Source organism: Phaethon aethereus (assembly GCF_964289735.1).
Source record: "Phaethon aethereus genome assembly, chromosome: 6".
In the NCBI taxonomy this organism is placed as follows: domain Eukaryota; kingdom Metazoa; phylum Chordata; class Aves; order Phaethontiformes; family Phaethontidae; genus Phaethon; species Phaethon aethereus.
Window position 1 is genome coordinate 2,230,839 of NC_138580.1, and position 12,549 is coordinate 2,243,387.

At 47.1% G+C, this 12,549-nt stretch overlaps 1 protein-coding gene across 1 annotated transcript in view; it reads left to right on the forward strand.

The window, feature by feature from the left end:
• Positions 1–4,902: 4,902 nt before the first annotated feature.
• CACNB4 (calcium voltage-gated channel auxiliary subunit beta 4) overlaps positions 4,903–12,549 on the forward strand; it is a gene marked incomplete at its 5' end in the record, with an annotated part of 109,873 nt that continues 102,226 nt past the window's right edge. Inside the window, one exon of the mRNA XM_082001742.1 lies at positions 4,903–5,010. Within this exon, the coding sequence (XP_081857868.1) occupies positions 4,903–5,010 (108 nt within the window). The remainder of the gene's footprint in view (positions 5,011–12,549) is intronic.

Consider the following 12,549-nt stretch of genomic DNA (forward strand, 5'->3'; position numbering starts at 1 on the left):
CGAGTTCAGCAGTGGAGAGCTGGAAGAGAAAATTATTTGATATTGTGACGGCGAGGACCATGTAACCTACAGAAATATGAGAAATGAGATTTTTACAGTGCTGCCTAGTAGATTTTTTGGAAACTACAGAGAACTTCTGATGTGTTTCTCTGGAAGAAAACAGGTGGGGTTTTGCTAGAACTCGCTCCCGTCTTTTGGCAGAGGTGGTACGGAGAGCAAAGTCTCCTTTGCCAAGAGCAGGCAAGGGATGCTCCAAGTTGACTGAGTGGGCACTCTGTGGATAACAAGGTGCTGAGCCAGAAACTTGTACAGAATCTCTTCTCTTTTCCTTTTTGGATGTATTTAGAAGTGAAGGAGTATTGTAGTTCCTTGTAGTAAAGGATGGGGCTCGGGAATGTTTGAAGCCTCTTAAGACTGTGAGAATCTGCCTTGTTCCCGTTCCAACGGGGAGCTGTGTGGAACAGGAATTGTCTTTATGGGACCAGGGGGTTCTTGCCTCTCTTGGATTTCCTTTCTCTGCCGCTATTTCCATCTGTAAATGCCAGTTGCAGTCAGAGAAGCTCTTAAAAAAAGGTGTATTTAATGCGCTATCTGTATAGGCTTTGTGAGTGGGATTGTGCTCCGCTAATCCAAGGAGTGGTTGCATATTGAAAATGACAGACGTGTCTTTAGGAAAGGAATTGCCTTGGAACTGTGGAAGCGTAGCATTTGGTGGCTAAGAAAAGAAACCTAAGAATTTCTTCCCTGATGCACTTTTTTAATGGGTGGGGTTTGTACGAGAGGAGCAGATGAGCTGAATTATCTTTCTGGAATGTGAGATTTTTTTCTTTTATTTGTTTCAACCTTTGGAAAAACCATCACTGTTTACCTACTCAACTTTAGCATAGTCATATTTATACCTATTTTAACAATTTTATGATGAGTAATAATCTTTAAATTGGGAAAATAATAGAAGCAAATCACTGATGGTAACATCCTGATTAAATGCATGAAACTCACAAATCTCTAAGTATGTTTGGTGTATAAATTTTCTACCAAATGAGATCTATTAGATTGTAGGCTGTTGTTGAGTAATAAAAACCACCCTTCACTCGGCGCCATCTCCATTTCTTTTACATTTTATTTAATTATTTACTATCATGACCGTATTCATTTGCAGCCTCATGCTTATGCAATAAGGTATTCCGTACCTGCTCTTTAAATAATTTTTTAATTTAAATTTGTGCAATTGGAAGGAAGCTTTTTTCTTTGCTTTTGACATGACTTTAATTTGTCTTCATCCTTCCCCTTGAAGTAGTGTAGTATAAATAACATGTGCAGCAATACTGAAGTATTTTGATAACTTGTTCCTTGCGTTCTTCAAGAAGAATAATTCATTTCAATGCTGCTGTTTAAAATTCTTACCGTTTGGAGATTTATTTGTAAGAGTTTACTTTGTTCCAAACGAAACCTTGCTATCATTTAGATAGATTCTCCATATTTGTTAGTAAGTTGAGGCCAAGGATAGGTGTTTTTATTGGATTCAAAACTTTGGTCCAGCAGAAATATTGAGTATCTTAAATTGAGATGGCTAGAGAGATGTGATTTGATTGTGTTCAGTTCATTATTAAATATAAATAATGTATATACTCATTTGTCTGAGATTTTCTACACAGCTACATATATGCATACCGTTAAAGCCTGAAATTTTATAAAAGCAGGATTTGCCATTCTGTCATCTCTTGTATTCCTCATTCTGTGATACACAACTTGTAGATAGTGTAAAATAATTTAATTATTATTAAAATAGTGTATTTAGAGGGTTTTGGTGTTAATAGGATCTGGTTTTTTTCTTCATACTTCTATACATTATCATATTTATTTTTAAGGCCTGATTGTAACTGAACATGCTGCCAAAGGATTTATCTAACTTCAGATTTCTACATTAGGTTTCTACCTACTGTTTTATATCAGGAATCAACAGTAGATAACTTCTGCTTTTTCATATAAACTCTGAATGGTTAACATAGAAATTTGTGCAACTTTATAATGAGAATTTTATTGTAATGTATTTGTTTCACGGGTGTCAAAGATCAGTACCAGATAAATTTTCTTCTCGTATGAGTTGGCGACCTATTATGTCGAAGTTATCGTCGTCTGAAAGCAACAATTGAATTTGTCTGTAATATTGCCATGCAGAGACGTATTTTGAGAAATTGTGGTCTTTCATACAGCCTTGATGTGACAAATGCATTGTCTATTTAATTTGGTACAGAAATCACAATGTTAAAATCAGACGGTTTCTGTAACAAGTAAACCTTAAAAATAATGTTCTGTGTCTGTTTTACTTTAGGTTTTGCCCGTAGGTGTTCGTGGACTTGTGGAACAGTGTAATTCTGTTGACGGCTGTCCCTCAGAAGGGAGAGCTGAGCGGGATGTGGCTGCAGCTGCAATCTCTTACAGGAAATATTTTCTGATAGGAAGATTTTTTTTTTCTTATTTTTATCTATGCATCTTTTCTAAGAAAGAACAGGCACTACTCTTGCTTATGTTGAACACTCTGAGGTGTCTGTTGAACACATGAATAACTTTTTAGGATTTATGGCTCTTACCAGTTAAATTTTACATGAAGCTGACTCAAACTGTTTTGAATTGGTGAAAATGAAAAATGAAGGAAAGGAAATACAGCCGGGGCAGGTTCTGAGCACGTCTGAGCTGTCACGGCTCTGCTCCCATCGCTGGCTCTGTAACATCTTCTGCCAGCGTCAGCCAGCGAGTGGCCCGGCCACCAACGGATGGCACACCTGAGCTTCGACTTCAGACCCAGGTTCTGCTTCTCTTTTGTCTGGGATTTAAGGTGAATATGTACTGGTTAATAGGTGTATCACGGTTCTTACAGAAAATTATCTTAAAAGAGTTTGCAGTATTAAGAAGAGGGGATCTGTTTTATTGGAATAGCCGATTGGCCTCCTGTCCGCAATATGTGTGTGCTGCCTTGTGTGAATAAAACGAAGTTTGTTTAACGAACACGGGTGAAGAGTCTTCTGTTTACCGCCTAAGTTAAGTCCTTGCCAGAAAGATGAGGCAAGAGCTCTTTGTGAGCTCTAGGTGAGTCGCTCTTTGCAGCTGGGAGTGTGGACGTGGGGGCTGCAGCCCTCCCCATTCCGCACATCTGAAGTAAGAGCCGTGATTGCCTATGGCTTCTTCTCGGTGTTCACAGAGACTAAACAAATGATCCAGAAAGATTTCTAGCTCCTCCAAAACAAGAATAAATCCTTATGCTTTAAAGATACTTGCCAATGCTGTGGACGGACACCAAAAAAATGTGTGCAAGCAGACTAATGTACCTGGGAACAACTTAATGGTTATTTAGACACAAATCACCACATCATTTATTTAAGCCCTTTTGAGTTACAGCCCTTTGAGTTTCCTGCCATTTTGAGTACTGACTTGAGTGGGTTGGTTTCGGGTTGGCTGCAGATCCGAAATCTTGCGAAGCCCATGCAAAGCCAAAGCATACACTGAATTTCTGGCAAATGCCTGTTTGGTTTTCATTTTGAATCTCAAATGTTGCTGTGTCTTGCTAAGGTGAGACACTGGTGCCTTCAGCAGCCGGACAGCAGCGTGGCTTGGGAAGTCAGCCACGCTCAATTGATGTTTAAAGAAAAGTACCCCGCCTAGTACCAATTTAATGATTAAACTGGATTTAAAAATAATCTAATTTAAACTACAGCATTCATGACCCACATTCATCTTTGACAAAGAAACCAGGCTGCCTAATTTCATCCAAGGAATTAAAAAAAAAAAAAAAAGCTGCCGTTTGTGTCTATGGCGAGAGAGAATGAACTGTTTGCTCTGTTGTACTTTGGACCTTCACGGCAGGGGTGTGTGTGTGTGTGTTCGGCGCTTTCTGCTGGAAAAGCGAGGTCTGTTCACAGATGTACACGTTTCTCCTCTTACTCATTTCAGTGGGAGGTGTAACGCGCTTGTAGTTAAAGCGCAGGCGTGGGAAGCAGGTAATCCAGGTCCTGCTTCCCATTCTTCCCCAGATTTCCTCTCTAACTGCAAACATGTTGCTTGATCTCCTGATTTATCTTTTTTTGCCTCACCGTACCCCAGGAATTACAGCACTTCGCGGCTGGTAGGCGATGCAGACGGTCAACGCGCGAAGCGTTGGGCGGCATGGCGCTCGGTGCGGTTGTGGCTCACTTTCAGCTTGAGGAGATTAAACTGGGCTCAGAGGCCGCTGCTTGGCTGGCAGCATCCCCCTCGCATCTCCAGTCCCGCGTGGGGCGCAGCAGGAGCGTCCTGTGTAGGATGTGGGGAGCCGGGGGGGGCGCGAGGGTCACCGGTGCAGAAAACCGAGGGCAGGAGCGTGAGCCCGGGGGCTCCCGGTGGTTTGTGCTCGCCGGGACCCACGACTGCCCACTCCTGAAAATCAGGCGCCTGCTCCGCACAGCCGCCACGGGAGTTTCCCCCGCGACGTGGGGAGCGGGGCCCGTGTGCGCTACGCGCTGCGCTGAGGAAGAAGCCGGGCGGGGTCGGCCGGTTTCACCGACATTCGCCTCCCGCCCCTCGGCTGTCCCACGCGCGCGCGACCCGCCGCGCTTGTGCGCCAGCCCCCGGGGCGACGGCTGCTCCCGCCCACGGCTGGGCCGGGCCCGGGGCCGCCCGCGGGGAGGGACACACACACACACGCGTGTCCCGGCCCCGCCACGCCCCGGGGTCCGCCCGGCACCTCCCCCCCCTCCCCCCGCGCCCGCCCTCGCCCTTCCCAGCGCGCAGCGGCGGGCAGCGCGCGGCCGGGCGGAGGGAGCCGCCGAGCCTGGCCGCCATGGCGGCGGTGGGTGCAGCTGGGGGCCGCGGGGACGGGCGGGGCGGGGCGGTCTGGGCTCCGGTGGCGGTGGCGGCGACGCGACCCTGATGTCTTGGCCTCCCCCGGGGCAGGTGGCGAGGGGCACGGCGACGCGGCGCAGCCGGCTGAAGCGCTCCGACGGCAGCACCACCTCCACCAGCTTCATCCTGCGGCAGGTGAGGGGCCGGGGGGCTCGCCCGAGAGAGAAAGAAAGAAGGAAAAGCGCCTTCTCAGACCGGCACCGCCGTCCGCGGGCTGCCGTGAGGCTGCCGCTCCAGCCCCGCTTGCTGCCCGTCCCCTCGGCTCCCAACCCCGGCGCACTCCGAGCACTTGAGCCCAGAGCTGGGCTTAAAGCGATAAACCCGGAGAGCTCCAGAATTAGGAGAGGGGCCTAAGAAATCCGGCTGAAGGCATCGTGAATTCTGATAAACGCACGTAGCGTGTTTGCCTTCGGCCCCCGGGCTGCGATTTACGCCTTGGGCTGGTTTGCCAGTTATTCCCTGCAGCAGTGAGGGGAAGAAATACACTTTTCTTAAAGGATGGAAGCTGAGATTTTAGTGATCTGCTGACTTGAGGATTTCTGGGGGGAGGGAAAAAAAAGGGGGGGGGTGTGAAGGTGTCAAGAGCATTGGCATCTCGGTTTGGGGCTTCGGGCTCGTCAGCACTAATTAGGCAGCAGCCCTGCTTCCCCTGGCACTGCGGGAGTAGATCTAGATGAAACCTCCTGCTAATAGTTACCCTTTCCCCCCTCCCATTTCCAGTCTTAGACTCTTGCCTGACAGCTGTCCCTTGGTAAAATAAAGACTAATATCCCCAGCCTCGCTGAAGCATCACTTTCTCTCCTAAAAGGTGCTTCTTGGAGTCCATATTACTAATTGACTTTAAAAGTAAAGGAGTTCGAACATTTCTTGGAGCAGGAACGTGTATCCCACACACCCCCAGATTCCTCAGTGACTTTAGTAGAAATTTAAGGAAGCGCAAGGAAGGCAGAACTGGGCCCTTAACTAATTCGGGGGCACTTGTCGTGTGTGGAAGTGTACTTTGTGCAGAACGTGGAAGTTGCCAGGTCGGTCTGTCAGAGAAGGGGATTTCAATAACCCAGGGAAGTTTTCTTTTGCTTTGTGGTGACTCTTGGTCCCCGCTCCATCCCGGAGCAGAACCGCAGCGGCGTCGGGCTGGCAGTCACCGTTTCCAGCACGGGCAGAATGAGATGTGACGGTCGCGGTAAGAATTTGATGTTTAATGTCATCTCAGCCGTGTAAATTAGACTTGAAACAGGGATAAATAAGTATAAAGGCAATTTTAGGCTGCGTCAGCCTGTCGTGGCAGTTGAGGAGACGTTGCAGGCGGCTGAGGGCCCTTCTTGGAGACGTCCTGGAGAATCTTTCGGCTTGTCAGAAGTGACGTTTCAAGCGGTGGGTTTCGCGCCGTGCTCACGCGGAAACCGAGGGCTTGGGATTTAGGCAAATGGAGGGCAATTGGCGTCGTGCGGAGCGCTCAGTGTCTGAGGGAGGATGCAACGTGGGGTTTTGAAAACTGGCCCTGGGAAGGCCGCTGCTGCGCGTGTGAAAGAGCCTGGCTCCTCAAACAGACGCGCTGGGCGTCGTAGCTGAGTTACGCAGGCGGCATCACACACCTCGTTCGTCCGCAGAACACGCTGGAGCCTTCCCCGTGCTTTGCGCCTTTTTTATGCCTCGTGTCTTGGGACGTGGCGTGTTCCGCAAGTGCCGTGCACTTCAGTGTCTGTTGTCTTTTTTGGGAAGAAGGGGAGTCTCGCTTTTACTTCTGCTCCGCGCCCCCCCGAGGGCTTTACGTTAACACGCTTTACATTAGATGACCCATCTGAGGGGCACTGCCAGAGAGTAACGGGGAGATCGGGTGGTGGGATCTTTTTGTTTTGGTCACGGTTGCAGACCCGTGAGACCCGCGCATGGCAGCCGCGGGGCCCGGCAGCGTATCCGCACCGCCGCCGGCACCGGGGCTCGTCCCGCCCCAGCATCTGTCTGCGCTGCCCTGGCAGAGGATGATGCTGCGTCAGGTGAAGCTACCGCATCAATGTAATTTCAGCTCCGGCTAAAACAGAGCGAAATGAATTGATCCATATCGGACCTTGCTTATCCCAAATGAGGGGGGACCAGACAAATTGCTGTCGCTTTCTGAGGTGACTACCATGAGGGCTTTTAAACAGGCAAGCGCGGTAGCTCTCGTGGGGAGATCGGTGAGAAGATTTGAATTGTGTGAGCTGAGCATCAGGACCGACTCTGGGGTCGCCTGCCCCTTGCCGGGGGAGAGCGCGGTGGGGCTGAGCTGGAGGCGTGCTGGGGTGAGGGTCTCACTGCTCCTTCGCGTGGCCTTCATGTGGTGTTCCTCGCCATGGGGTGAGTCAGCTCCTCAGGACAAAGTTTCCTTTGCACAACGGTGTTTCTGCTGCTCTGTTAGTGCTTCACCGAGCTGGTTTCCTCAACCTTTGCGGTTAGTGGTTTTCCTTTGAGAACGGGGGATTGTGGCTCCGCAGAGGCAGAGCAGTCCCAGCTGCCCGGTGTTGCTGTCCTCTCCTCCTGCTGTGAAGTCTTCTGTAATAGCAATCAGGCTTTAGAAGCGTAAGTGGAAAAAAAAAGTCCTAATAGCAGGGATTAACTTCAAGTAACATCGTGGTGGCTGTAGGTGTAATTCTAAAAAAACAGAAATTCTGTCAGTAAGACTTGCAATAAATGTCCAAAAAGAGTTTAAATCTTTTGTAGATCTTGTACGCATTAAGAATTGTGCACCAGCTTCTTGTCCAAGTCCAAAGTACTGATGGAAATTTTATCATTGGTTTCCTTTTGTGTCAGCAGAGGTGCAGGTCCCCCACATTCCAACTCTTTATTTGACTTTTCATTATGTTGCATTTAATTTTTGGTTTCAGTCCATTGGTCAATCTAATTTATTAAGGGAACAATGTTTGGACGAGCTTTTGAATTCACATTTTTGTCAACGCCGCGTGGTGATAAGCAAAGAGGGTCCATCGCGCCGAATCCCATGCGTGTGTCAGCAAGGTCAGAGCTACCAATTCCAGCATCACCAGCGTGGGAAGCTGGCAGTGCCCGTGATTGCCTCTTGCTCTGGCAAACGCTGCTGCGAAAGACGTGGATGGAGTGACGTACAAGTGGGAACAGGCAGGTTTGTGCTGAAAATGATTGGGCTGGTATAAAAAATAAGACCTACTCCAATGAGGAAGATCATTTGTGTCCTCGAGTGACCTGGGGTAGAGGAGGTTCCCAGGTTTTTGGATGAGCACCTCTTGTCTCCAGTGGCATGGCCAAGGCTGCGAGTAAGCCTGGCGCTGAAGCTGTTAAGTGCAGTATTTGAGCAAGGAACGAGTGTACAAAATTGTTCCTCTTACGTGGCAGTAAGGTGCTGCTCAATTATATTTAAGAACGCCCTTAAGGGATAGAAGTCAATTATAAGACAATAAGTAGGTCAGCTGAAAACATATACTTTAATTTTACAAAATGCTGTAGTAGGAGTAGTAGTAATAATAATAATAATTCATTGTTGCTTTTTGCTGGAAGATTTTACATTTCCATCACTTCTTTTGTCAAGGTGTGACATACTAGTATATGCAATTTATTTTTTTTCTTTGACTTCTGGTAGCATCAGTTTCATTGCTGGTGATGTTAACTTTTCTCAGTGAAATAAATTCTAGTAAAGTGACGTGTGAAGAGCAACACCAGTCACCCGACGGTTGTGTCAGGGCATCACTTCTTGCCAAAAGCAAGCGCCACGGTGGCCGCTTCTTACGGCAGGGTCCCGGGTGAGTTAGCAGGGCCGGGGCTGCAGCTATGGGTATGTCTGCCAGAAGTCATTAAAACCTTTTATGCACGTGATACTGCAGTTTTGGGAGGGAAAAGCCGCACAGGAAAGGCTCCGTCTGTGTAACGGGGGTGGGGATCCCCAGGGGGAGGTCAGCGTCTGAGAGAGGGACTTTTACACTCGGAGGCTGCCAACGGTCTGAGCAGGGCTCCTGTGGTGCTGGAGGTGGAGGCTCAGCCTCCCGTCCTCCTCCACCGTGCTCCTCAACTCGGTTGGGCGTCTCCCCGCGGCGGTGTCCTTCTGCCTGCTCTGACCTGGGGTGTGTGAAACGTTTGTTTATACATTTTGCTTTTTGTTGACCAAACTGCAGCCCTTAGTGCAGGTGTGATTGAACGTCTCCTTACTCTAGGTCTCCCTTCGGCGTGCCCTTCCTCATTTAAGGAAGACTTTGTGCAATTAACTTTCAGGAGGTGGTCTGTGTTGAAGACCTGTCAAGTAGCTCTGCTTCTGAAGACGTAACCAGAATTGCAATCGAGTAGTCAATTGATCACAGAATCATTAAGGTTGGAAAAGACCTTTAAGATCATCAAGTCCAACCATCAACCCAACACCACCATGCCCACTAAACCTGATGGTTTGGTCCCTAACGGGGCTGTTACTCATCTGCTCGCACACCGGATTGCCTTGCTGTATAACGTTACCATAACTTACATGCTTGAAGTGAAATACCGAGTTATCTGCTCTTTGATACCCACAGAGCCTTGTAATAAAATCTTCTTGAAGCACTTTCAGTAATGGGTGGAAATCCTTTCCAGCTGGTGCCAGAGATTTCAGGTAAAGCCACCGAGCGTACCTGTTCAGTCCAAGCACATTTAGCTTTACATAAAATTATATTTAGACATGCAGTTTATTTCTGCAAGTTTTCGCTGCTTACGTTTAGAGATAGTCGAAGTTAAAGTTAATTTTCTCTTAAGACAAAGTTACATCTAGTGTTGCATCTCTGGCAGTGCTTGTGCTTCCCCCTTTTAAATATGTCTTTTCCTATGTAATATTGAGACAAAAAGAAAAATGGGATTTTCTGTTACTAAACCAGCTCTGAAGCTGTAACAACTTTTAAAAAAGTTAATGACATTCTGACCAGAAAAAATTAAAAATCTTTTGCAAGAGTTTTGTTGCCTTGTTTTCAGATGAGTTTTTTTGTGTGTGTGTGGAGATGGGATTGTGGTGTCCTTCCTTCAGGACCAAGCAGTAGACTCTAGCTGGGCGTTGCATCTATATTCAGATATCTTCTTGTTTACTCAGGAAAAGGTAGTGTTAGATCAGATCTGGGAAGCTTTTTTGTTTGTCATTTATAAGGTCTGAACTCCTTTCCCTTGGCACACGGGGCCCACGTCTGCCCAGTTCCCACCTCAGGTGTGCCTTCGCAGATGCGAAGCAGGCAAGGTCATGCACCAGCCCTGGCAGATGTTAGCTTAATTACGTACAGTGATGTTTTCAAGAGCAATGCATGGCCTGAAATACAGGATTGAGGGTTATAGTTGATGTTTTTTGCTCACTGTCCTGCAAAGCAATGACCTGAATTAGGGGGAATCAACATTTGGTCTTGTCTTGTCAACGATGTATGTAGGCAGCTTTGGTGACCATTTCTTAACAAACTTTTTAATGTGTGTTTGATTTCTTCCTTCAATTCTGCATTTTTTTGCCTTAAAATAATTTTCCTCAGAATGGAATGAGACCTCAGTTGATGCTCTTGAGATTTTGGTCTTCTGTAATACAGGTTTTCTGGTACGCAGGAGGTGGGTGATGCTGAGTAGTGTTGTCCGCTCCAACCTAGGTATGCAGTGAACCAGGCATTTCTCAAAATTAATGCTGATTAAGTTGATAAAATATGTATCTGCAAAGGAGCAGATTGGAATTTCAGTAATTTACCAGGATGAGCTCAATTCTATGATGAGTCATTAATTTCTAAAATATAACTTACTGTCATAGAATATGAGTATTTCTTAGACACAGGACTGGATCGTTGTTTTTCTCCGTACAGTGTTTAGAAACTGGTAAAGCATTTGACAGGTGAATAAAAGATTCAACCCTTTCTCCAAAGAACATAAGCCTTGTCTGCATGGCAGAGTGACATTGTTCTAACTTGCCTTTCTTCTTAAACTGATGTAGTTAACTAATACAACAATTGCATCTTTCAAGTTAAACCGTGCTTAAGACCAGTTTACTTTGATTTAACCTAAATACGCAGATTTATACTAAGGCAGAGTGAGGCATACTTGAACAGAAATAAAAGTCCTTGGAGCATCTTGCTCTAGTACCCCAACAGCCATTTGACTTTGAGGCTGGTTTGCAGTTTTCTCTTGTGTGCAGCACCATTCAGTAAGTTTACAAAAAGTCCTGTGAGCTTCAGGGGAAATCGGTGTTTTCCACTGATGTTGTGGCCTGAATTTCATTTCCAAATCACAGAGGTGACTACTGAAGACAGCCTGCTGCTGGAGGACAGAGATGAGGCCATCCCTTGTGTCCGTCTTGGCTGTGTGCTACGTAGGGGCTGTACCCGTAGGTAGTCCCGAGTGGTGCAGCGTGGCACCGGGACAATCTGAGCCACCACAGCTGGATTTGCCTGCGATGGGTTAGAGAGCCTGCATGGAGTTGTCTCCTGCAGGCTGGAGGGAGACCACTGGGCCGATGGGCACAGCTGGGTTTGGAAGACGTGGCCTGTTACAACCCTTGGTGAGGCTCGTAAGGACAACTGTGATTAGGAGAAATACTGAAATGATGAAGGCTGTCAAATAGAACCACGCTTTGCTACTGCTGCGGGTGTTTCAGTGATGGAGGGTGCTATAGCTGAGCAGCTTCTAACCATCTGTGCTGATGACTTCTGGGTAACATCTCTCCTCTCCGTTACTTCCTACGGGATGCTGCCTGTGCGGATGAAGTCAGAGTCACGGGATACAGAGCTGATGGCTCTTCCAGAGCTGTCTTCTGATATGGCTTGAGAGGCCGATGGACTTGGAGCGTGTCGCCCGTTCTTGGCTTCCCTGTTGGTAACAGCTGGTGGCACGTGGCTGTCACACATACGTGTGCACATCTGCCTTCCTGGAAGCTGCCTTGTCCTATCTAACCGTGTTGCTTTGATCCCAGGCGCCTCAAGATCCTGCCTTGATTGGGTTTCTCCTTGCATGGTTGGGAGGAGGAGATGCTACACAAGGTTGAAATAACAGTAGAAGGAAAATTAGATGGATTTTTTTGTTATAAAACAAAGAATAGGAAAGTTGGCTTCTCTCTTTAACTCTGCCATCACTTCATCTGACCATGAAGAAGTCAGCAGACTTCTGCGAGTTTTGTTTCTTCATTTGGAAGGCGAGTGTAGCTGTGTACCTCTGTGTCACCAGGAAGCTTAATTGAACGTTTCTTAATGTACTAATTGAATCTCAAGTTATGTTCCCGCTTAGCGTTCTGTTAAAAAAGGAAAAAGATTTTTTTTTTTTTTTTGTGTGTGTCTGTTTGCAAGCAAATAATGATCGTGATTGCGTTCTTTCAAAGAAGAATGACCCACTTCTTTTGTTTTTGTTTGGAGCCATCTATCAACCCTTGGGGCAGGTTCACCAGGTTATCTTCCTAATACGCCGTTGTCCTCACGGCTCCACGAGTGTGGCCAGCGCAGCACGTGGAAGCGGAACATGATTCATCTCCTCAGCGTGCCAGTGCTCGTGGTGCTGCTGTCTCTGCTGGTGGGTACTGCTGCACGGTAGCAGCTAAGAAGATTGTCAGAAACCTGGTAGGTGACAGCTACCTAAATTAACAGGCTTCCTTTTGTGTGTTTGATGGAGTCGTCGGTGCGGATTCATAAAAGTCTGAGCCTTTGAAATTCTCACTTTAAAAATTTTATGTTCTTCAGCAGATGTGCTGACCGGCTTATT